This window comes from Tiliqua scincoides, chromosome 8 (assembly GCF_035046505.1).
Source record: "Tiliqua scincoides isolate rTilSci1 chromosome 8, rTilSci1.hap2, whole genome shotgun sequence".
Lineage (NCBI taxonomy): Eukaryota > Metazoa > Chordata > Lepidosauria > Squamata > Scincidae > Tiliqua > Tiliqua scincoides.
Genome location: NC_089828.1, coordinates 49738231 through 49765330, shown reverse-complemented (window position 1 = coordinate 49765330; position 27100 = coordinate 49738231). Strand labels below are relative to the sequence as shown.

At 41.9% G+C, this 27100-nt stretch overlaps 1 protein-coding gene across 1 annotated transcript in view; it reads right to left on the bottom strand.

Moving 5' to 3' along the window:
* Window positions 1-22224, bottom strand: part of MED13 (mediator complex subunit 13) — a 130328-nt gene extending 108104 nt beyond the window's left edge. The window contains exons 1-2 of the mRNA XM_066635020.1: window positions 22076-22224; window positions 19946-20180 (exon numbers count right to left, since the gene is read on the bottom strand). Coding sequence (XP_066491117.1) covers window positions 19946-20180; window positions 22076-22141 — 301 coding nt within the window. The 5' untranslated portion in view covers window positions 22142-22224. The remainder of the gene's footprint in view (window positions 1-19945; window positions 20181-22075) is intronic.
* Window positions 22225-27100: the final 4876 nt, after the last annotated feature.

Genomic DNA, 27100 nt, shown 5'->3' with positions numbered 1-27100 from the left:
CGCACATTTCAGGAAACCTCTGCAGGTCTATAATTATCTGGAGAACACAAGCAAAACTTGATGCTTTCTGTGGGGGTCTATTCAGCCCCTGATGAGCACATGGTTTTCCATAATAATGGGAGCTACAGTACACAAAGGGAGCACAGACCCCTCTACTATTAAAGGAATCAAGACAGACTCTCAAAGGACCCATCTTGCAAAATAAAAGGCAAGATTACTTCAACTTCAAGGCTCAGAACAGACCTAATGAGAAAGTTGAAACTGCTCTTCCGAAGTGCCTTACAATTTAAATACAGAATTATTTGCAAGGTGGTGGGGGAAGAGTCAAATGTATGGCAAATATTTTGGAAATGTTTTCATGAATTTTCCCACTGATAAGTATATGTATGTACACTCATATACAAGAAATGAATTCTTCCAGAAAAACAGTCACTGCTTTTCCAGTTGAATGAATGAAGAGGTTTTGACATGCTCCACTATAAAAGTATTCTCTCTGCTCCCTAAATGAAGAAGATGAAATGCGAAAGCCATCCTGACACTCAAGCACTCTCTCACACACAGACACAGAGAGAGAAATTATAGCACTTACTAGCATCCAACTTGGTTGACAGGACAACATACAAAAAAGCATCTAACAATGCACTAGTCGGCAGTTGTTAAAACTTTTCTAATTATGATGTGTCAGCACTACCAATAATTGCTAAACATATGTTTTACCTCCCTGCAACGTGCCCCCCCTTGACAACTCCTTGCAACATTGTTTGCACAGGGTAGTTATTAGCAAGAAGAAATGGAAAGGTCCTTGCCATCTGGGCAGCTGAGACGATTGCTCCCTTCCAACCCCAATCATTGAAAAAACAGGGGCAGGATGAATATGAGCATTTAGATCCAAGCCAAGCAGAATTTTAATTTAATACATTTCTACCCTTCCTTTCCCCCATTTACATGGTAGCTGAATGTATATTGTACATATGCATTGAGGGGTATTTGCCAATCCACATTCTAGGACAAGTCTTGCCAAACAGCACAGGTGGGCAATAAAGACACCAATCTGACCCAGCAAGACAAAGAACACTGCCCAGTTGGTCTCAACAGGAACATATTCAATCCCTTAAACAAAGCAAGCAATGGAAGGAGGCTTCACTTGTCCTCAGCAATGTCAATGAATAGTCAAATCGTGTTGGTTATACTGCACCATGTTATCAGAAGGCTGATGGGTTAAAGTCACACAGCAAAAGAGAACTTTCTAAAATGGCACAGAAGTAGAAGCATATCAGGACTACAAACAGGAACAAAGAGCCATGAAACTGCAAGGGCTGACTCAACATCTCCTGATGCCTCGGGCAGTACACCTAGTGCTATCCCACAACCTGACAGCACATCAGGTACTGCGCCTTCTCCCACTTCTAGATTCAAAAATAAAAGTGGAGCAGAAAAGAGAGTGTAAAGGAGATGAAAGTGGTGAGCTAGAGTGTTAGAGATCTCCAGCTCATCATTCTCCTTCACTGTTGCTCTTCCACTCTGTTCTATTCCTTTTCAAATCTAGGAACTGAGAGAAGGAGAAAACAGGGACAGGAAACAGGATCCACCCACCACCCCACACCATTCCCTGTCTGAGGTAAGTATTTCATTTCCGCCACATGCAGAATTAGTCCAAGTGGATCTGCCATCTGATTTGGGGCAGATTTGCTGCCCTGACAGTACCTTCTCTTTCACAAAAATAAAACATCTTGAATGTGCATTGGTGCTCACACACCCCATCACTGCTGCTCCCAGGAGCATATCACCCATTCTGTTTATTTCAAACAGGGCAGGGCAAGTGTAAGATGAAGGAAGCAGCAGCAGAGCTGAAGGTAAGGGGGTTCCTTACCTCACACCTCACTCTCCCACTTCTCCCCAAGCTGCTTTCCTAAGCAGTTAGAATGACAAGATGGCAGAGACAGCTTCCCCCCCCCTTCTTTCCTCAGGCAGTGCTGAGTAAAAAAGTAGGTTACTGCTGCCCTGATACCCTTCCTACTCACTAAACTGGAGAACCAATTTGAAGTGGGTCAGTGGGCAGACATGGGTATGGGACACCCACCATCAGTTCACCACTTTCCTCTTAAAATGGCCACTTCAGTCAGCCTCATGGTTGGACTGGCCCTGGCATCATGAATAGGTCAACCTTGAAGACCACAAAGACGGTCCTAGTGTTCATGCAATCCCTGGCAGCCCATCTTTCCACACAGACAATTGAACCACACAAAAATTCAGCATGGAACAAGTCTTTTTTGTCATCAAGACTGGTTCAAAGAAAAAAAATGAAACATATACAACTATTTTAATTCTCTGTGTCAGAGTGGCTATTCCTGCTTCAGTATGGGATCTGCCAAACAACAAAATCAAAGCCATGAGCAAGAAGCAACCAATCTGTGCAAGAGCACCAACCTGGTCCACACTGAGTACACTGCAAGGCCTTGGAGCAGGACACATAGCTACTCCCAGATCTCAAGCTCATCTTGGCAAAACTCCTCAAATAATGCAAATAGTGCAGAGCAAGTCTTCAGGGGACACAGAGGACTAACATCAGAAGTAAATGAGGCAACAAACAACTTCACACCCATTCTGGAAGGCAAGAATATCCACTCAGCACAGATTACTGAGGAAGCAGTTTACACTAAGAAGGGTAGACTCCCCATAACTCCTTAAGTGGTAAAGGGATATAGCAACAACCAATCTATGATTGGTACATAAGAACATAAGAACAGCCCCACTGGATCAGGCCATAGGCCCATCTAGTCCAGCTTCCTTTATCTCACAGCAGCCCACCAAATGCCCCAGGGAGCACACCAGATAACAAGGGACCTCATTCTGGTGCCCTCCCTTGCATCTGGCATTCTGACAGCCCATTTCTAAAATCAGGAGGTTGCACATGCACATCATGGCTTGTAACCTGTAATGGATTTTTCCTCCAGAAACTTGTCCAATCCCCTCTTAAAAGCGTCCAGGTCAGACACCATCACCACATCTTGTGGCAAGGAGTTCCACAGACCAACCACACGCTGAGTAAAGAAATATTTTCTTTTGTCTGTTCTAACTCTCCCAACACTCAATTTTAGCGGATGTCCCCTGGTTCTGGTGTTATGTGACAGTGTAAAGAGCATCTCTATCCACTCTGTCCATCCCCTGCATAATTTTGTATGTCTCAATCATGTCCCCCCTCAGGCGCCTCTGTTCTAGGCTGAAGAGGCCCAAACGCCGCAGCCTTTCCTCATAAGGAAGATGCCCCAGCCCAGTAATCATCTTAGTCGCTCTCTTTTGCACCTTTTCCATTTCCACAATATCCGTTTCGAGATGTGGCAACCAGAACTGGACACACTACTCCAGGTGTGGCCTTACCATCGATTTGTACAATGGCATTATAATATTAGCCGTTTTGTTCTCAATACCTTTTCTAATGATCCCAAGCACAACTCCGATTAGGAGTGGGAAAGGAGAGAAACATGAACCACAGGCTCAACCCCACAACACCTGTCACTCCTTCCTACCCTGATGGTCAAGCTAGGCAGTTTATCATGTCACTGTCAAGTCATCCTCAGCAACTGCCTCACCTCTGCCCCATTTACACCAATGTTCGGAAGCCCCAATTCAGTTAAGTTGTAGCTTCTTTATACATAACTCTGTGCACATCTCCTACACTACTTCTTCTGATCCCCCTTACTTGCACATACTGTTAAGATGTTTAACAAGCTAGAACTAAGTCATCACAAATGGCATTTAAAGAAGTATATACACCCAAGAATCTTAGGCTTCCATTTCCCTAAAAAGATCATGTTTCTGCTCTAATTTCCAATCAAAGCCAGGCAAGCAGCTGCTCCAAGAAACAAGATTCCTTTACCATAAGAAGTAGGCAGAGGAAAAGGGCAAGTTGAAAACCCTAAATACAGTAGGAAATAAGTGAAGATTTATTTTCTCCTCAACTCTGTTTCTTCCATTCCTCCAAATCAAATTTTGTCCATTTCTTTGTGTGGCTAGAAGACAGTTGCACAGAGTATGAGAAATTACTTGCTTCCTCACGAGCTTGGACTTAGGGAGTCGCAACTTGCCAGTCAACGTGCTTGTGCCCTTAGTTACAACTGCGAGGGTTTAAATCTTTTTTTTTTTAAACTTGGAGAGTTGATGACAGTTTGAGGAAACCCTTAAGGAAAATTCCTGATAGTCCACCACAACCAATGCCTAAAGGAGAATATGTTAGTTCCAACATAACAGGAAACAAGTTGAGCATCTAAAGTGACTGGTAAACAGCCAAGCTGTCAAAGGACTGCCAGATCCTGTCATCCAACCCAGTTTCCTTGGGGTGGAAATACTGACTGCCTGAATAAGGTTAACATTGTAGCATGGTTGGAGAACCTTCATCTTCTAGAGAAAAAAAATCATGCATATACTAAATACACTGCTCAAACCTCACCAATTTTAATAGGTCATAAATAAAAGCATGTTCCTGGCTGGGTTTGTCTGTCACACTCTGGTATGCCCAAGAAACTAATGCACAACTATAAAGTAACTGTCACCAAGAATACTATGAAGTTAACAGATAAAAATTTGGGACACAACTGAAGAACAAGGGACCTACCTCCTATGCCAGAGACTCCTACTGCAGTTACATTTTCAGGCATACCATTTTACTTTAATCCTATAAGCAAGCAGCTATAAATAACTCCTATACAAAAAAAGATGAAAAACAGGTATACTCCCATTATCTGCAGGTCCCAAAGTAAGGCTTCCCACCATATCCACAGGTCCTATATCCTGCTGTTGGCATCCTTCAGTCTCGGAAGACTATGGTGTCACGCTCTGAATGGTGGTTCTGGAACAGAGTGTCCTCTCCAGTGCGCGAAGCCTGGGTAAAGTAGGTATGGAGGATAGGCTGTTTCCCATGCAGCAAATCCCCCCTCTCCACGTCGCTGAAATGGTCCAATGGAAAGGCAGAGGCCAATACGGTTGGTTCCAGCGGCGTCGCAGGAGTTGCCAGAACGTGACTGTGTTCAGCCATGAACTGCCTCAGGGACTCCGGCTCCGGATTTTGCCTCGAGGTTGACTCCTGAAGCCTTTTCCGTAACTGGATGTAGCCACAAGGCAGTGGAGGTTTGGGGTCAGAGTTTTCCTTCTCTCAGATGAGCTGCCTTCCCAGGCTGACGAGTCCCATCTACCCGGTGGCTGTTTAGTCGCCTCTTACGACAAGTACAGCCAAACTGAGGGCCTATTCTTTATCCCCAGCCCCCAGGGGAAAGTCCTATATCCCCTGGGGGCTATATCCACGGTTTCACTTATCCATGGATCTCAAATTCCCCCATCATGCTCATGGTTAATCTCTTTTTGTTTGCAAACTGTTTTCAAAACAGAAGATTTTTCTTCCTTTTGTTTTGGAACAGGAAGCACTCAATGAGAACTTAGACTCATAGCTAGACTCAAAGCTGCTAGAGAAAAGCTACAGGAGGCAATTGTGAGAATACTGACAGGAAATGGACTTCCTGTTAGTTTTATTCCCTCCTGCAGCGTTCCTCTAGCAGCTATGAGTCAAAGTTCATGCTGTCTGCTTCCTGTTCCAAAGTAAAAGGAAAAAAATTCCTTTTGCAAAGTGGTTAGAAAAAGTGAGGAAGTTCATGAGCACATCATGGGAGTATTTGAGTAGGGTTTGCTGCTATCTGTGGTTTCAGGTATCCATGGTAGCAACAGGAACCTATATACCACAGATACGGAGGGATAGCTGTACTAAACTCAAGGATGCCATTATGGGGCAGGTAACATCACATCCATAACCCGCACAAACTAGTCTCACAACCTAGTTCCAGTTCAACTGCAACCAAACATGCACAATGATGCATGCTGCAGCCCTTAAAGATCCCTGTAATATGTGGGCCCTACTGCCACCCACATTTATCAGATTTTATTATTTTTTATTTTTATATGCAAATTTTCAACAGTAGTTCACAAAGCAGTTTTCATAGTAAAATAAATCAAATGATATCAAATTATCAGATATTTCCCTGCTATTCCAATAAGGAGTAGAGGGGGCAAAAAGGAAATAAACATTTGTTACCAACAAAAGAGGAACTGTCCATTCATGTTTGATACTTCTATTTGTTTAATATGGGTAACAAGGTAGAGGCTGCTCCAAATGACAGGCGGCTGATATGGTTTCAATTCAGGAGCCATGCAATCTGCGCACAGGACAATATTGGGATGGGCGGGGGTCAGTGAGTATAAAAGCAGTCCCTTCATGCTGAAGATTGCCCACATACACAGACACTTGCAGTATGCTAATACTCATTTCATTATTCCAATCTGCAGCCAACAATCAGATTTTTCTGCTGAATGTGAAAAAACTCTAAAGGAGAATTTGCAGCACTGAAACTAACTGCATAGGGAGTGTGTTTAAATACAGAGAGAGAGAGTGTGTAAACCAATCGGGTTGAGGGAGAATGAGACACCCACACACATTTCTCTTTGCCTTTTACCATAGAGACTGCTCTGCAAATACTAAATAATCATTAACAATTCTGACAGGCAAGCAGGGCCCAATAAGAACTGAGGATTAATTCACCTCAAATGTTTCAGCTTTATCCCATGGCACCTCAATTGCTGGGTAGGCTGTCTGAGCACATTCTTCACAAGACTGTAAACCACTATACATTTTCTCTACGGAAATAGGTCAGTATTGATACTGCATAAACTGGACTGACTGGATCCTTTTTAACATTAAGGCTGGGGGAAGTCTCAGGTGCCTGTTTTCTAGACATTTTATGTAGACATCTAGGAGTCTGGATTTATTCCTCTGCCCCAATACCTCCCAATTCAAAGCTGGCTGATAGTAATAAACTTCCCAACTTTGTCCAAGTTGAAAAAGGCACTACCCAATATCCAGTCACAAAAGTCACCTTTCTCCCAAAACATGCCCTAAACAATTCGACTGTGACTTTTTGTGGTTTCCTTACTTTGGTCTTTGCACTGGGCATCCTAACTGTAATCAAACTTTTTGCCATCCTTTTGTTAATCACACTGCTCCTTAGAACAAAGATTTCATAGAGCAGTGTTTCTCAAACTGTGGGTAGGGACCCACTAGGTGGGTCATGAGCCAATTTCAGGTGGGTCCCCATTTGTTTCAATATTTTATTTTTAATATATTAGACTTGCTGCTACCATGGTATGTGACTGCATCTGGGGAAATATTACAGACCTGTACTTTTAACAAGTTACTATGTATATTCTTTTAACAATGACAGTCAATGGGACTTACTCCTGGGTAAGTGTGGGTAGGATTGCAGCCTAGGATTGTTAAAAATTTTCCTGCTCACTTCCGGTGACCTTGACATCACTTCTGGTGGGTTCTGACAGATTCTCATTCTAAACAGTGGGTCCTGGTGCTAAATGTGTGAGAACCACTGCATTATGCTTTCAACACGGGTGTCCAAACTTTTTGGCAGGACGGCCACATCATCTCTCTGACACTGTGTTGGGGGCTGGGGAAAAAGAGTTAATTTACATTTCAAATTTGATTAAATTTACATAAATGAATATATTAGAGATGGAATAATATATATTATTATATGAATGAATGAACATCTTGCAATATTTCAAGGCCTATAAAAGGTCTTGCACAAAGCAAGGCTGGCCTTTCCTTTGCTGCCACTGCTGCATCACAGACTTCACAGCAAGCAGTGGAGGGAGCCCTCGTCCCACAGCTCACACAAGAGGTCAAACAATTGTCCTCATGCTGAGAGCAATTGAGTTGGCCAGTGCAGGCTCCAGCAAGTCTCCGGAGGGCCAGAGCTCATTGGAGACTGGGGACTCCCAGTGGGCCAGATTGGGAGTCTTTGAGGGCCGCAAGTGGCCCCAGGGCCGGGGTTTGGGCAGCCCAGTTTTACAAGTAAACCATACTATGCTTTACAAGTAAAGCTACATTCCATTATTATTATTATTATTGTTATTGTTATTATTATTGTTATTATTATTATTAACAGTATTTAGTATTAGGCCTGTCAGAGTCTCCATAATTTTAAAACAAAAAGCCCACACCTCTGCTTAAGTCAAATATCAGTCAAATCTTTGATTCCAATATTTAACTTGCTTTCAAGAAGGTGGAGCCAAATAAAACAGCAGCGTATGAAAATATTTCTAAGGATTAAGTCAATTTCTTCCACTTTCCCCCAACCTCAAAAGAACACCAAAATCATGGCTGTGTGACTCAAGCTAGCAAAAAGTAATAAATCAAGAAAGCATTTCAAAAAAGGGAAAATTATCTAAGCTTTCAACAGCCTTCCAACACAGATAGCAAACACAATCCCAGTGTTTTTAGTAACATCAAACATGCACATCAGAAGATGGCAAAATCCAAACAGCACTCTGTACTCCAAGTTTCGTATTCTACATTAGCACAAACTTCCTTGTGAAAATGTGAAAAGCCCACCAGCTTCCCCAAACAGCTTGAAACACATTTGATACCAAATCAAGAATTACATACAAAATGATTAGTTTTAAGGACCATATTTATTGGACATTATATCCCATTTATTTATATACCATCTTTCTCCCCAAGGGGCACCAACATTAAAAAGTATACAAATTATAAAAACTATATATGCTACAACAATAAACTCCATCCTCCCGCCTCAAAAGATAGCTGAAGTGTGTGTGTGTGTGTTGGCAACCTTCAGTCTCGAAAGACAGAATTGTTTTTAAGCCTCACTGGAACTGCCCCCCAGGGGGGGCTGATTAAAAACCCTCTGAAAGCATGCTCCAGAGGTGTAACATCACAACAGAGAAGACCCTGTTTTTTGACAATATCCCATTCTCCTCAAATGGAGATGTTAGCAGGGTCCTGCCAGATGACCTAAGGAAACAAGTTGGACTGTATGGGAGCTGGCAATCCTGAAGCTGCCCCAGTCCCAAGCCATATAGGGATATGATACATACTTTATGTATCAGCCAACCCTCCAAATAAGGCTCAATGTAAGCAAGTGATGCAGTAACCAGCTATTCCAAAGCAAAACTACTACAGTTGGCAATCATTGTGTATTAACACAGACTTGTTGCAGGCATAATGCTACCAGATCAACAAACCATGGTTAAAGAATCAAGAACTGACTGTGAACTTAAGTGCTCCCTCCCATCTTCTCTTGTACACAAATTTCATGATCCTGTTTCCATTTCTGGACCAAGCCATGGTACACCTACACTGCCACTCTCAAACCATTAGCAGCTCAAAATTTAATCTGCAAACTGATTTCAAATCACAGTTCATTACTAATCATAGGTATTGGAAATATAAGTAAAGATGTAAAGCGGCACCATAGTTGCATCTGAAAGTGACAGAAGAAATTCACAAAAAGAGAAAGGAGTTAACTAAATTCTGCGGAGTGTTCTCCATCTCTTAACCCTGAGTGAATGACTGAGAAGTATTATATCTGCACCATGCCACAGAAGTTTTTAGACTGAAGTACACCAATTAAAACCATGAATCCAAGGAGTTGAATCAATTCATGATTTACATTAAGATGCAGTAGTTTTAGTGTACAGATCTACTGTATTATCTAAGAAAACTGCATTATACATTCCAAAGGAACAACAAATAGAAACTTTTGATTAAAGTAGTGATACAAGAATGACATCTGTACATTGTGGAAAATACTAATTATTAACCAAGACACATGGCATAGAAACATATGTGCAACAGCAAGTCCTAAGCAATAGAAAGTCTATTTGGAATATTAACATTTCACAAATAATTTAACTACATATGGTTAGGGGAAATGCCCCTCAAACTGTCTCCATGCTGAATATTCAGAGGCCAGCATCCACAGCAAAGAATGAGCCTTAACAAAAAAATTACAGTTGCAAAAAAAAAAAAAAACTTATTGCACAAATACTAATACTGTAGCAACCACTCCAATGGTTATCAAATAAGTGTGAAATGAAAAGCTGTTGGAAAGTAACCGAGTTAGCAAAGAGTATTTACAGCTGCGGAAGTAGGCATTAAGAGCACTTCAGTTTCATAACTGAGATGATCAAGCCTCACTCAACAAACAGAAAATGGCGCCAACTGGCTTCAACACAGCATAGAGCCTATTCTTACAACAAGACCGAATAGCAATACACATTCAGCTTTATCTAACAACTTTTGTCCCCATTAACAGATTCAACTATGCAAAGGCTTTTTTGTCAAATACAATTCTTTGTCATCTAGGAGATCTCCCCCCCTCCCCAAAAAAATATAGGTAGCAACACAGAGGGTTCTTAGGATCACTTCCCATCAAGTACAAAGCTGCTCTGGATCCCCTCTGGGAGAGAAAGGCAGAATAGAAATACAGTAAATAAAGTATGTGCAAACTGTCATTTATGAAGTGTTTTTGCAGGATATTTTAATCTTATCTGAACCTCTGAGGAATGCTTTGAGTTACCTGTCTTACTGTATCCCTAGCCACAAAACAAGCTTTAATAAGAATAATGTCATCACTACCAGAAGACTAGTAAAACCCCAAAAAGACAATTTTAAAAGGGAAAGCCACTGAAAATGCCTTCTTGGTCACCCTAAACTCCTGATGTAGCGTGTATATCTAAATTGCACTTTTGTCCAGTAACGTATACATGAGTTCCAGTCCTTACATCACACGTTGCCATTAAAAGCCTCCATCTATAGACACACCTCATTCATGAACTACACTGTTAACTTAGTACCCAGGAAAGAGGTACCAGATACAAGAAAGCGCTTATCAAATCAGCACTAAGTAAGACAACAAGATTATCAAGCCACAAACCCAAAGTCCATGTTTGCCAGCTTGTACCCATTTTCACAGTACAGAAACAAATAATGGACAATTTATTGCTGGCACAGCAAAGGCCTGGAAAGAGTTCATAAACAGCACCTTCTAGCTTTTATGCATATCAAGTAGCAAGATAAAAACCACAAATAAAGAAATTCTGAGGAATGGTTGCGCAAAAGGCACTGAAGCAACACTTTGAAAAGAACCGTTTTGCTGCACAGAACATGTCTCTGCATGAGGCCAAGACATTGCCAAAGAATATGATACCTTGAACTTTAACAGGCAAAAAGATCCTAGCGACAGAGAAAGGAAAAAGTTATATGGGTGGAAATACAGGGTGAACCAAAAGTAAGTGGACAGTAAATGATAACATTTATTTTGAGATTACATATACAGTTATATTTACTAATACAATTAAATATAATTTAATATAACACAAATGCCATAGTTATAATGAACACCATCGTTATAACCCTAACACAAACCCTATTCTACCTACTGTCCACCTACTTTTGGTTCACCCTGTATATCATGACTTAAAGATATATACAAAGGAACAGATCTTTAGTTTTAAAAAACCACATATTTTGATAAGCATTTCCCTGTACAAGAAGCAGATAATTAAGAACATAAGAATTAAAAGGGAGTTAGGAAATAGCTAACAACAAGGTTCACAGAAGCCTAATATCCAAAAGCAAGCAGACCAGTGACCCAAACCAAGGTGCTATAACTAACTGACAAAATGAGCATGGATTTCATAAAATTGTCTTCCACACTGGAGAAGCTCACTTATTCTGTATGGAAAAGCAAAACGGTACATATTATTTCAGACAATTCTGAAGACTATCCTTTCAAGACAGCTTGAACTATGGATGTTTCTCATCAACTGTTCTAATCTTCTTTCCTACTCCACCTACAGAAATATTTTTAGTTGAATCATGTCAGTGGCCTTAACGTAGTTGCATGATCACACTTCCATTTTTAATATTCTCACTTATTTGAGTAGCATTTTGTACAGTAAGAAGCACTTCCCAATTTCTCTCATTTTTCCTCAGTCATCCTTTGAGGTTGCTCAGGGTATGAGACGGACTGTAAAGCTGTACAGTTATTCACATTACTATTCAACTCAGTAGGATTTGTGCATGAGCGTAACAGACTACAACATTGTGACAATGATCACTCAGTGAGAGTCAAAGCCCAAAAGCCTATATGAAGGTGCCTTATATCAAGTCAGACCACTGGCCAATCTAACCCAATACTTTCTACTCAAACTGGTAGCAGCTCTGTGTTCAACCAGGGATCTTTCCCATCCAAATGCCAGAGCTCCTTTTAACTGGAAATGGCCATTTTCAAAATTCAGGCTTTAAACTAAATTATGCATGCACTTGCAAATCTATTCTATTTGCATAATTTTATCACTAGCACAGAATACAAACAGCCTTTATAAGACAACAAAGCATGAGGAACAGAGAAAGTGTGACGCAACTGCTACTGCACCTATCAGGCACACTGTTGCTTTCCTAACAGACTGCAAGCAAAGGAGATGTCCTACTTTAAGCCCTGCAGGGGAGGAATTACAATAATTGAACTTCCATTGTCACTAGGGATATGTACTGCTGTTGTGAGGCCGTCATAAGATAAAAATAATACCATAGCAAAGAGCCAGCTGCACAGCTGAAGAGGTAATTTTCATATTACATCTAGTAAATGGTTGTCTGTAAGAGAGACATATCAAGATTCTTCAACCAATCCAACCTGCCTTGGAAACAAATCCCCTTAAACCAATGGAGCAAAGCAAGGGGTAAACTCTTACTGAGTAAAAAGCAATCGTTATGCCAGGCTTGATGCCAATAGCCAATGCAGTCTGCTGACAAGATCATCCAAGCAATCCCTTCAAGAGAAGGTCCAGTGTCCACAAAACAGGGAAGCATACAATTGGCTGTCATAAAACATCAATGATCATACTGTTTGCTTCAGGAAAGATCTTGCCAAGAGAACCAGTGAGTGATGAAAAGCCTCTTGAAGGATATAGTATCTCAAATTCTTCACTACAGGTTTGCAACAGAGACTATTTCCAGATGCAAGGCATTCTTTAATCCAGCAGTTTTTAAACAATGTTCAAAAAAAATACCACGGTTCCCCAGAGGTTTCTCAATCAGATGATCAGTAATGATGGACAAACTTTCATGAAAGACTGTTTGCCCACCAGAACTAATCCACTTCTACAATGCACAGCCACAAGAGACTTGCAAGTGTGCTGTAGGAAGAGGTGTTTGAAAATGGTGTTATTTTACTCAGAAGAAAGTCCATTGTGTTCAGTAAGACTTGGTCTGTAATCCTACGTTACTCACTGGAAACAAAAACCACTACCTATAGGGCTATACTCTGAGCTTCCACAGAACAATGCAGCAATGCGAGTACCACACCATGCAAGCCAACAAGGTGCACTCAGAATCTTTCATCATGCACAGATATTCTACGACAGGCAAATCAATATGGAAATTGTTCCCTGAAGGTAGAAAGCTTGAAACCACTGATTTAAGCAATTACTAAAAAGCTACAACCAACAGAAACTGGCAGAAATGGCCATTGCCAAAAATGTTACTGCAACCAAGAATCTGTGGCCACAGAAGAACCATTTCACGCTCCAAAGCAAAGCCAGAACTCAGTATCCAAGTAGGTCTGAGACTTTATAATTATTCCTTTGAAGAAGTCTGCCCTGTCATCCCACAACCTTCTAAGAATGTAAGCTCAGACTTTGACTTTTCCCTTTCAAAATAAGCACTGACACTACATTATATTGCTACCAGTTTTCAACATGAGCAAAGCAGAATGGAGCTTCAGAATTCTAGAAAATATATTTGGAAGAAAAAGTTATAGCTACTGCAAAAGTGCACATATTCTGAACCATATCATTGTTGGGTAGATGTTAGGGAATTTAAATACAAAAGTTTATGGAAAAGAAAATATAGTTATAGAAGCTGAGCTACGGAAATATAATGCTAATTGAATACCATCCCCCCCCCCCCAAAAAAAGGGGAGTGTGCAGGTCAAAATTTTTGGAGTGTAATCTATGCATGTTTACTAAGAACCAAGTCCTACCCTGTTCAATGAGGCTTACTCACTAACAAGCAAGTTCAGGATTCCAGTTTTAACGCAATTTAAACCACACAATTCACACAATAAAATACTAACAAAGAAACTGGCTTCTGGTTTATCAGGAGTGCAATACGTACAACAAGCTGAACTGTAGGGTTCAATGGAACCCACTATTCACTATGGTGTCTATACCTGAAGGACAACTACAACTAGAAACCTTAATATTACAAGTTCATCTAGAACTGCGATTTACAATTCAAGGCACTCCAGACAAATTTTTGCTTTTTATTTGCTTAAAGTATTTCTTCTCCTTCCATAGGAGGCATTCACCGCAGTTTACAACAAGCTTTAAAGCCACAGAACGAGCAAGCATGCACACAATCGAGAAAATGTCACAAATCAGCAATTAGAAGGACATAGTGAAGCAGGGGGTCTGACAAAGTAGAATGTGTCAGCAAGAGCCTTGATCTTCCACTCATCCTTCAAGTCTCAAAGGTTTGCTTCAAGACTTCTTTCTGACCAGAAATCTAGGGTGAAACTAGATTTTCTATGTAGAAGGTGTAGCCCACTTTCCTAGAAGACACTTCTGCATAACTACTTCTGAACATATTCACTATTTTCTTCGAGAGCTAATTCAAACTAACACCGTTAATGGTCCATAGCAGTTTTTAAACTAGATGTATTGAGTGGAATGTGAGGTTAGATATCCCCAACCACTAATGAAGTCATAAAGACCAAAGTCTTTAAGGTTAAGAATTGTATTGGAAAACCATTAGAAACATGTGCATTGTACTTCCCTGCAATATAGTACAGTTATAAGACAGAACCTACTCAAGATAAGATGGACAACCTTGGAAGATGCTGCAAGCAAGACTGAGGAAACTGTTCTCTGTTGCAACCCAACCTAAGACATATGAACTTCTGAAGACTCACTGGCAAGGCAGCAGATTCATTGGCAAGGATGCTTGTACTAAGAACCTAAAAACTATTGGTATTCATAGATACACATAGCTGATTTCACAATGGTCCAAAAAGCATAAGGTACTAAAGGCTGTTGCTATAAAATGTTAAATAGAGACCATGGATTACCATATTACAGCATTGTAGTTGGGATCCAGAAATATTATAGCATCTACCATACACAAATGGGAATTCACCCCACTCTTGTCTTTAAAAAAAACCTGCTCCTGAACATTATAAGATCCTCCAGGGCAACATTCCAGAAGTAAGACGCTACAACAAAAAAAGAAAAAGAAAAAAAAAGGGGGTGCATGCATACACATGCATAAATTACCCCTTTCAGAACAGTAAGCAAATAGTAAAAGCCGTATAAACCAGTCATTATCACCATTTGCATTTCTACACAAATCTGGGTACCACCTCTCATGTTTATATATATTGCACCTACCTTTATTTATTTAATATATATTTATTTTATATATAATTTTAGCTACCTTTCCCTTCTGCCAGATGAAGAGTTCTTTCATTTTACATAGTTTGCATACTCCACACTCTCCCCTCTCAGTAAAAGACATTCTCTTTATCCATTTTGGATGCTTAATTTCTAACAGGTTAATTTCTAGCAGGCAACAACATACAAAGCTTAAACAGATACTCCTGCACATCAGGTGGCCTTTGCTCAGAAACAATCAGGGACAAAAACAGGTTTATGAGGGGAAAAAAGTTTATGGTCTAAGTTACAGCTCTGCAGTACAGAAGATGGTCCATGCAAATTACTGAGGTAACTTATAAGGCAAAATAAGGAAGCTATAGAACACTGAAAGTGTTCTTGTTCAGTAAGTTACTGCTATTAAGCACATGTCCCTCTGTCCTAGGACTACCAATTGCAATCACATCCTTGTTTTGCTAAATCAAGTACTTCAAACCACATCTGTTTAGGTTAATAATTGAAGCATTCTAGAGCACATAACATGCTGTTGTTGCACAAAACAGGGAGATCCCTTCCTACAGAATAGCTGCACATATGGTGAATGCATTCCTGATAGAACTAGTGCAACTATTTCAAGTCAACTGGCACCATGGCAACTATAACTTCTTCCCCTCTTTATTGTGTACACAGCATCTAGGCTATACGAGCTTTCTAAAAGGCTGAGCTGGGGATTGAGAAGCTTCTATTTCAGATCTTATCTTTTTCATGAACTTGCCAGGTAGGTTTAGGCAACCCACTCTGTCTAAGCCCCTTCTCACAGATACAATAATACTGACCTACGCTGTAGATTTCAGATTACTGAAATCAAGGCACAGTGATTTTAATAATCAAGAGTACTAAAACAAATATCACCACCATATGAGAAAAAGCAAACCTCCAATCTAGCTGAAGAGGCATAATCAAGCTGACATCCCTTTTCAAAATACAAATGATCATTACCAAAAGAGATCCTAGAGAGATCCAGACAAAGTTAAGCACTTTCAAGTCTCACTGGATTTCAGTAGAAGTTTAAGCACCCCACCATGTCAATAGGGCTGAAGATTTAGTTATAAAGCTCATTAGTCACTTCCCCATAAAACACAAAAGCAACATGCAACAAAATATTTTTAAAAAGCAACAGTTTAGAACCAAAAAGAAATTACTCATTTGTTTTTTATCAGTCTTTCCTCAGGTATTTGTTATATTTTGTAAGTTTACCTAACATGTTTGCATTACTCTATTCAGATTTTATATATTATTTTATGAGTATAAGAAAATCACCTTACTATTTTATTAAATTTGGTATTCAAAAATAAGAACAGAAAAAAGCAGTGAAGCTCTACTCCCTGTAAACTGCTTTGTGAACTTTTTGCTGAAAAGCAGTATATAAATACTGTTAATAATAATAACAACTCAAGCATCTAGTAATACATTGTCCAACATACATACCAGTTCTATCCCAGAGATCTGTCTAGAAGCCATAATGTAGGCATGCTGGATCTTGCTGGTGCAGTGCAATTGTGCCTGCACAAAAGCACTACAAAGGATGTAGTGGAGCTACACAAAAGTGCCAACACAGCCATTTATCAGGCATGGCGCCTGTGTACTATCTTAACAGTACTGAATGCACAAGTTCTGAATTAAAATGCTTTATTTTTTCCCAGCCAGTCAGGTAAAAGTACAAGAACAGAATCCAAAATACTTTTCCCGTACAGCTGCAGTTTGGAAACCCCAACTGTGAAGAGTCTCACTTCACATCCTCATGATTTTAAAGGTGCTTAACTTTGCCTGGATCATGCCCTATGCTTACAAGCACACTTAACATTAAAGCACAAAAAAGGAGATTAGCAAAACTGTCTGATAATGTGACACTTGCATCACCAAGGGCAAGTAACTATTGCTCCCAGATGAATTGGTAACCCCACGATTGATGTCAGAACTACTGGCAGTAGAGACAGAGCGAGATGCTCCGTTTCCATTGTGTTACTCTGTACAGTACGGAGCAACTACACACATTCTCACTCCCCTCCCCATCCTAGTATGGCAAAAGCTACCACCATGCATGCAGCATTGAAAGCAACGGCCTGCTGAAAAGCAGTACAACCCTGCAGACACTCTGCCCCTGCTGCCAACCCTGAGCTGGAAAAGGAACCTCCAGTAGGCAAAAAACAAAAACAAAAACAGCATTAAAGTAGGAAAGAGGAATAGTACAGGCATACAGCCACTGAGTAGTTATTGCTAAGTCTACAATAGTACAACTTTTATATTTACTGACTATTTCTGTCTACAGTTTAAAACTTGACCTGCCAAGATGCCCAGCACACTTCAAGTGTGCTTTGTATGCATTCTACCTCAATAAGTAATCCTTTCAACAGAACTGACTGGCAGAACAGTATTATTACCCCCATAGTAACAGGCACCCTGTTATAGTTGGGGGGGGGGAGAATAGGAGAAAAACACAATATAAATCTTTTAAATAAAGTGCAATGGTCAAATTACAATTTTTAATAAAAAAAATCTGCAATTCTTAACATATGAGCTTTCCACACCAAAAGTTCTTAAAAATTGAGAAGCTTCCCTAAGGCCACCTAGCAAAATCACAGCTGAGTCACAATCTGAACGAAGGAGTACCTGACTCACAGCCCACACTCTTAGTAACTACACCAACTTTTAACAGGAAATGATGTGACAGAAAGATGCAATGTACCTTAATTACTGTTGCATGGATATTTCTAAAGTTTTGAGTAATACAGAGGGCATGCTAGGTGTATAGACAATAAGCACTAACAGATTTTAAAGACTTAAGTCTTCAAATTCAGAGGACACTCTGCAACAAAGGCTTATACAGTACTTGAGAAGAGAGGAAATAGCACAAAATTCAAATTTTATGCATATGATCTTACTGAAAATTGGTGGCTTCTCAAGTGCTGAGTGCCAAGGTGTCAGGCTTTCACACCTTGAACCTCAAGTCTACTATTGGCTGAAATCACTATTACAAATCACTTCCTAAGTTTAATGAGCAACAGACTCCTGGGCAAGCACAAATTCACCTTTTCTGTACTTTTTTAACCACTGTACTGTTCTGTTTAACCTCTTTTCTATTCTCAAATGTACTTCATATTACTAGATGTTTACCCAATGGACAAAGGTTAACATACTAGTACATAGCTGGCATTTAAATGCAAACATACAGATTTCATTTCCATAACACCTCTGCTTTCCCAACCACCATAATAGACAATATATTTTAGAGCATCAACTGTTAATATGCACCCAGGTGAGAGCTGGGCTCAACACAAATCAGGAGATGCCCTTTCCTGTTTCTCTTGTGCTCCTAAGGGCAGCTGATGGGTGGTAACGGTTTGTTGCCAGAGTTTGTCCATTGCTATTTCACAATTGTGTGGTGAGGGGAGAGGTGTGACTCAGCTGCTGGTCTATGGGATGTGTTGAAAAGCTGTGTATTTTTTATATGAAGAGGGTTTATTGTTGTAAGCTACCTTGAGTGCCCCTCCTTTGGGATGAAAGCAAGGTAAAAATTAGCTAAACCAACAAAATTTGGGTTAGATCTTTTCTTGACACTGCCTAGTGTCAGGTAATTCATATTCACCAAGCCAGTTCATTCCCATCCCCCACCATTTCAAAAAACTTTCCTCAAAACCCACTTCTACAAAACTTGTCTTTATCCATCAAAGGCAACTGACAACAAAAATATCTGCTGCCATTTCAACCACACACACTCTTCCTATTCCTTTATCTTAGCCTGGCAGGACATCACTGCATTTTTGTACAGTATCTAAACACTCATTAACATGACATATTAAACAGCAGCTTAATTCTCAAGGACAAATGATAATTGGGGAATAACTCTTTCACCTAACATTCACTTCCATGTTTAGCAGCCACTGGTTTAAATATACTTCAAGATGGTTGTTTAGAATAGTCAATTTAGGGATTAGATGCACCTGTGAAGGCTTTTTTCTAAGCTAGCTATATTACTGGCCCAAGCAATTTTCACCTGACAAAAGCATAGAGAATTTATCTCCAGACAAACTATGACTTGCAGAGCCAGATGCCACCACACCAGCAGCACTGCCAGACATAAACACTGAACACAAATACTCTCACCTGATTTTCCAAATGCATAAAAACTACAGTACTCTTCAGTTGGGTAAACAAAGCCATCTCACCAGACTTGCAACATTTTATCAAAAGCACAACCCAACCACATATATGAATGAACAGTCTCCACCACCACATTGCCCAATCAAACAGTTTTCACATGGCCTATAACGTATGCCAAGCCACTGCTTTGTTATTTATATACTATTACAGATGGAATCTTACAGTGTAACATAAACAAGAAACAGATCCCCTATCCCAAGGAGCTTACAATATTATATTTTGATCTATTTTTTATTTAAATGGGGAGAGAAAAAAAGGGAAGAGGGAATGAAGATGACAATGTGAGTAAATGCAATTACATACACTTCATCACTCAAATCTCAAGAAAACTAAGCTGACAAGGGTAGCAGTTTACCAACAAGTCCAAAAGAAACTGTTAAGGCAAATGAGTGACACTACCACACAAGATCTCAGAGGTCTATTTGTCTATGCTTACCTGAAAGGTCATGATGAATTAGGTCTGCAAAGTTGGGGTCATCGCCCCACCAGAATATCCACAACTCTCTTCGACCAGGCCTCTGATCACGCCGCCACACACTCAAAACATCAGCCTTCAGACAACGACTGTAGCTGCTTAGAATGGGGTCTTCTTCCGTCACAGGGAAGAGAATTGGGGCGGATGTTGGGCCTTGCCATACATATCGTTTCCATTTAATTCCCGTTAAATCGGCCTGAAGAAAAAATGCAACAGAAATTAGACTAAAGAACTGGGTGCATTTGGGTATTTACTAAAGCTAGGGATTTCTAGTCACTTCTCAAGATGTTTTCCTCTCACCTCACTGAAACAGATTGTGATAACTACAAAAAAGCAGTTTTTGAAATGTCAAGTGCCTGACAAGCCTAGTGGTTATGACTGCAACCCTGCTCCATTCAGATGAGTGGAAGCTTCATTACTGACTTGAAACAGAGCTGGATTCCTCCAATGGAGTTAAAAGAATCATAAGATTACAGCTTGTTTTGAATTATACTGTCAGTTTGTGGACTATTTTAAATTGTTCAATATAGTCTACATTCCGAGAGTCTGCATCTCTGTTAAAAATGCAACACACATACCTCAACAATAAACCTCTCATTAAAAAGATTACTCAATACCAAAGGTGTAGCGTAAAAGCTGAATCTCACAAGTTTTTAAAAGGCAGAAATAATATTTCCACTGAAAAGTTATTATTAAGAAAAATCTAGGTAAACAGTTTTAAGTAGCTCTGCTACATAAACTTAACTATTCTAACTTGCCTTTCTGTGTTCTTTTCCCCAATCCTCAAAACTGTCTGTTCACTTATAATTCAGTTTCTTTGTCAAGCATCCAATGAGCCCCCCACCCTCCCCACAAGTACTTTGACATTACATCTTCAAGGCAACAATCATTTCCTTAAATATAAATTGCACCCAATCTTGGTCATCATTTCTCCCCCCCCCCCCGTGAAATCTTTTTAAAATGATCACATTTCAATAGCATTTCTTGATGCCCACATAAGGTAAGTTTTAAAGAAAGCAGAAGTAGGCAGAGAATTTGACTTCATCACCCAGCTGTTAATAGAATGCCACTCTTTACACTCAATCCTCAACCTCCTCTCCTCTCCCCCCCCCCATACACACAATAACTTTCTTGGTGTGTTTAAATTCCAACAAGGAAGTTTCCACTATCTGTCAAGTGACAGAATTTGCAACAGTTGGGGACGAGGACAACTTAAGCCTTAATGGCAGGGTTTCCCCAAGCAGTAGGCTAGACACAGTCAGTAACCTGTGATATTGCAGATGATACAGACTGCTTAGATTCCTTATACTCTACTATGCATAAACACAGAAGCTTTGGCACAGATTTTACTTTCAGGGTTAAACACCACCAGCTGATTAATTTGCTATAAATTTCAATTGAGAGAAATCCAGAGAGAGGTGAATAAAATCCATCCTGGCTAGGAAGTTCAAACTGGATCCTAACTGAATTAAGGATATGAGTGAATTCTATGGCAGTACAAAGACAAGGTTATGAAACTGTAGGGTCATCAATTTCTTTAACACCAATGGTAACCTCCAAATAACACTGCAGTTTTTCCAAAGAAACCAGAGGGGAATTTCATCTCCAATTTGAGTCAGACATCACTTTTAGGGGAGTGGGACAGAGAAACAAAAAGGAGTCACACAAAGTTAGTCTGGGAAACAGCAGACCAAGAGTGAGCCAACCAAAACTGTGATAAAATATCCAAGAAATAATGTTACTTTAAGAGAAAGAGACAGAAAAAGAAAGTTGAGTGAACCCAGAAAAATGGGTGGAAGGTGAAGAATGCTATGGAGTAAAAGAAAGCTGGAAAGGGGAAAGACAGAAGCCTTGGAGGCAGAGGGGACATACAGGAGAGCAGGGCGATTCCTGGCAAGGCCTACTCCAGAGGACTCCTCCAGCAGAAGCAATGCTAAAAATGGCTGCTTTGCTTCCATTCCTCTCCTTCTCCTCCTCCTCCTCCTCCCCCCCTTCCCTCCCCTCTCTTGGCGATCTCGTCTCCCTCCCTCCCCCCTTCCTCTCTTGGTTATCTCTGGCGATCTGCCCCCCCCCCCAAAAGTAGCTACTTACCAGACAGAATAGGTTGGAATGGCAATCTTCCAGGCTGGCCCCGTTCGGCACGAAGCAGGAACTCATCCTCACAGCCACAACCCACACGCCATTATCCCACAGCCTCCGACAAGAAAGAAAAGAGACAGACAGAGAGAGAGAGAGAGAGAGAGAGAGAGACGCACACCAAGGGGAGGGAGAGACAAACAAGAGGGGAAAGGGCCTTTTTGTCAGACACACACACGCGTGGGGGGGGGGAGAGAAGAGAGATATATTAGGGGATCTACAGCGCACAAATAAAAGAAGGGGAAGCAGAGGGAATGCAGGAGAAGCGAGGACGGAAGACGATGTAAGAGAGTGAAAGAAAATCTTCCTAAAGAGATATCAGTTTCATAGGCTCTTGGCCAAAAGGGTGTAAAACTGGGTCCAAGGGAAAGAAAAATAAATCGAGCTGCTTAATCCAGACGGATTACAAAAACAGAGGGAAGATCTTCAAATCAGCAAACCGGGAGGAAGGAGAGGGAAGATTGATCATCCAGCGATTGAAGGGTGCATGGGAAGTAATCCAGGAATCTCTTTTCGCCTCGTTTTCTCCCAGTCACCAGATTTACAAGAGTCCAAAAGGCGGGGGAGGGGGAGAGAAGAGAGTGACGGGACCCTGCGAAGTCTTTCCTCGTTTCTTTTCAGCCTGTGTGATGTGGGGAGGGGGGAGATGCCAGCGGTGGCCCTTCTGCTCTCTTCTCTCTCTCCAAAATAAATTAAAATGTTAAGACCAGAAGAAAAACTTTCCGGTCTGCAGAAGCCAGGCGACTGTTTTGTTTTTTTTTCCTCCAAGAAGGTATATCTTTCACTGGTCAATCCCTTTCCGAAACACAATGTCTTCTTCCAGCTGCTCAGGGGGGAAATAAAAGTTTCTTTAAATGAGAGGTGGTGGGAGGAGGGGGTTCTAACAAGTTTCCTCAAGAGCTTCCAGGAGCTTTCCTCAAAATCCTCAACTCTTAAACGGAGTGAAGTCCAGATTGTGTTTTCTTTTCCCGTCGATACCTCTGCAGTTCTCCTTAGTGAAGGTGGGTGGAAAAAACAGGAGGATCTGCACTTTGAGGAGTGTGTTTTCTTCTTACAAAGAGAGCACTGACAAACAATGACACCCCAAAACACACACACACACACACACACACACACTCTTCACTAGATGGAAGGCTGAACTTCAAGGTAGTTCCCCCTAAAACACACACTCCTTCCAGCAAGTTTTTCTTGAATTGTGTGGTGAGATCCCCAAAACACTTAAGTGGGGGGGGGGAAGACACCCACTTCTAAAAGGTCCTGTTTGGACAGGCGATACCCCTTTTCCCAGGCAACACACACACACACACCCAAATAAATCCTCCTTCCAAGCACTTTTCCTCTTGCCCTCCTTTTCAATGTAGAGGGCCTTTGCTGCTAGTAGTCCTGGTAGGATGAAAGGAGTGGGGTGAACAGAAGCCTTAATTCCTCCCCCTTTCAAAAAATAATAATTCCTCAGATCAACCTTCTGATAGGAAGATCTGCAGTGATGGTGGTTTCCTGGGGGTGGGAAGAGGTAGCTCCTGGAAGAAGGAGGAAAAAATAGCTTTATTTTCCTTTCCTGAGGCAGGAATGACAGCTGCCTCTTGTTCTTCAGAAAGTGAGATTTCTCCTCAAAAAAAGAAAGAAAAAATAGCTTTATTTTCCTTTCTTGGGGCAGGAATGAAAGATACACCTTTTTCCTTCAGAAAGTGAGTTTTTTCCTCAAAAAGAAAAGAAAAATAGCTTTTTTCCCTTTCTGAGGCAGGAATGACAGCTGCCTCTTTTTTCCTTCAGAAGGTATGATTTTTTCCTCAAAAAGAAAGAAAAAAGAGCTTTATTCTCCTTTCCTGAGGCAGGAGCGACAGCTGCCTCTTGTTTTTCTTCTTCAGAAAGTGAGATTTCTCCTCAAAAACAAAAGAAAAACAGCTTTGTTCTCCTTTTCTGAGGCAGGAGTGACAGCTGCCTCGTTTTTCTTTCAGAAAGTGGGATTTTTCCTCACAAAATGAAGTGTTTCTTCATGCAGCAGCCCTCTTTTTCACTCTCTCCACAGACACTGGTGGGGTTTGGGGGGGGCTTTTTGTGTGCCCCCCCCCAGAAAATAAAAGTATCTGTGAAAAAGGACTTCAAATCAAAACCCTCTCCCAGAAGAGACGCAGGCGACGGGCTTTCCCCCCCTTCTTCTGCCCCGCGAGGGGCTGGAGCGCGCCTGGGTCTCTGCCTCCCTCAAAGGTGACAGGTGGAGGCGCCGGGGGGGGTCGTCAGCGGCGCTAGGAGGCGGGAGGCTCCCTCTGGCCACTGCCCGGCCTCCCTCAGCGGTGCTTCTGTCGGCGGCTGCCCAGCCGCGGCATCCTGAGCGCGGACCCTCCTCAGCGCAGCTCGCCCATCTCAGCCACGGAGGCGCGGCGCGACGCCCCCTCCCTCCGCCGCCTCCTCCTGGCTCTCGTCCTCCCCTCCCCCTCGCACTCTCTAATGGCGGCCGCAGGACCCGCAGGCGAGAGTCGGCCTCTCTCTCCTCCTCCCGCCCTGATTGGCCGCCGCTCCCGCCCGCGGATTGGGCGCGCCGCGTCACGTGCTCCGAGCTCTCTCTCCGGCTGCGGCTCAGCCAGTTGCTTGCTTGCTCACTGACGGGGAGGGGGAGGGCTGCGATGTGATTGGGCGGAGGGGAAGACGGGAGGCGCGGGGGAGGAGCTTCAGGTGCCGGCGCCACCGCTAGAGGCGCCAGAGAGCCAGGAAGGGAAAGGGAAAGCGACCGCCCACCAGCCCAAGTGCAGAGTCTGCGTTGAGGCGGCGCCATCGAGTGGGGAGGCCGGGACGGTGCAGGGGAGGAGCTCCTGCTAACAGCCAGTACCGTTTCCATGACCGTAGTTAATGTTGATGGCCGTGGTTAAGAACTCCGCTGTTCATCTTGTCATCAGCAATTAATTACAGCATACTTAGCATTCCTACAGCCACAAGAACATATTTCTTCACCCAGCGTTCGATTGGACTGTGGAATTCCTTGCCACAGGATGCGGGGGGGGGCTCCTCTTTTACCCAGGGTGCCATTGGCCTGTGGAACTCCTTGCCACAGGATATGGTGGGGGTGCCTCTTATTTTACCCAGGGTGTCATTGGTCTGTGGGACTCCTTTCCACAGGATGCGGGGGGTGGCTCTTCTTTTACCCAGTGTGTCATTGGTCTTTGGAACTCCTTGCCACAGGATGCGATGGGGGTGGCTCTTATTTTACCCAGGGTGTCATTGGTCTGTGGGACTCCTTTCCACAGGATGCGGGGGGTGGCTCTTCTTTTACCCAGGGTGCCATTGGTCTGTGGAACTCCTTGCCACAAGATGCGGGGGGATGGCTCTTCTTTTACCCAGGGTGTCATTGGTCTGTGGAACTCCTTGCCACAGGATGCAGGGGGTGGCTCTTCTTTTGAGCAGGGTGTCATTGGTCTGTGGAACGTCTTGCCACAGGATGCAGGGGGGCCTCTTCTTTTACCCAGGTTGTCATTAGTCTGTGGAACTTCTTGCCACAGGATGTGGAGATGCCACCTGAAGGTCTGGATGACTTTAAAGGGGAATTGGACAAATTTCTGGAGGGAAAGTCCATCATAGGTAACAAGCCTATGTACCTGTATACAAATGCTGAAATTTTTAAAAAGGTAAGTAAAAGTATATTTGCCTTATGTGTTTAACAAAAAGTATAATATAAATATCAATCTGCATTAGATACATGTTGTAGTATAAAAGAAAGTTAAAGTAAGGAAGGATAAGAGTAGAAATATAATACATAAATCACCAAAACAAAGCATGAATACATCTAACTGAAATAATCACATATTCTTTTCTGCCTCTGTTTGCCTTCCTTTCATCTGTTGTCTTTCTTGCATGTTTTTCTAAAGCATAAGTCCCTTGAGACAGGAACCCATCCACTCATTGGGGCTCCTGTATCTTTAATAATTGCATAAAATTTCTGCACGTGCAGCTTGTCATGCCACAGTATCACAGCACCTGTCCCAATTCCCTCAGCCACACAACTGTTAAAGGCACAGGAGTGCTAATATTAAAAGAATATTCCTGCTTTTAGGTAATGACAGGAGATCCCTTCCCCCAAGTCCATTAAATACTGTTAATTAAACATATCTTTAATAGTTGTTTCTATATATCCCAGTTGGGTACCTGTGTTAGTCTGTTGAAGCAAAACACAGGGAAGCATCTGTGCTACTGAGTCTTCTTCAGAGGCAACCAGTTGCATTATTTCAAAAAACAGCCGAACATCTTCCACACCATTCTCAGGATCGGTTTTTAGGCATCTTTTGAATGAACCAAACCAGTTGCTCCCAAGGAAGAACAGAAATGCATTGGACCAGTAATCCATCCTCTGTAAGTGTTTGAGATTCCCACAACTGGAGCCATCCCATGTTTCTTTCTCCAGACATTCATGATCTGAATGCCACCCCTTCAGATGTACCAAGTGCTTCCTTCAGTTGGGAGACAGAATTCACAAGATCTGTTCAACACATGTACAATGGGCATTGGGTAGGATCAGTGATTGACCAGGCTGCACACTGGCCAAGGGCTCCAGAAGGTCCAGGTCCAGCCCAAGTTAAAGTGTTGCCGGAAGTGGCATCCTACTCTTTTGCCCAGCAGCTTTGCTACCTTTGCTTGGAACTGGTGCGGTGACTCATGGTGTCATCCCACCAAGCAGACACAGAAATAATTCACAATGTCCAGTGGCATAGCTAACATCAGAGAAGGCCTTTTTACAAGTGCCGCCACCTAGGGAGGTACATGGGGCGGCGGCAAGAAATAGGGCCTTCTCAGTAGTGGCACCAACAATATGGAATTCCCTTCCCCTTGACTTAAGAACTGCTCCCTTTCTTGAAACTTTTCGGCGAGGCCTGAAGACCTTTCTGTTTAGACAAGCCTTCTGAGTTCCTGGCCTTTTTAACATCTTTTTAAACATCTTTTTAACTTCTTTTAACATCTGGTTACGGGCCTGATCCTTTTCTAATTTGCTGC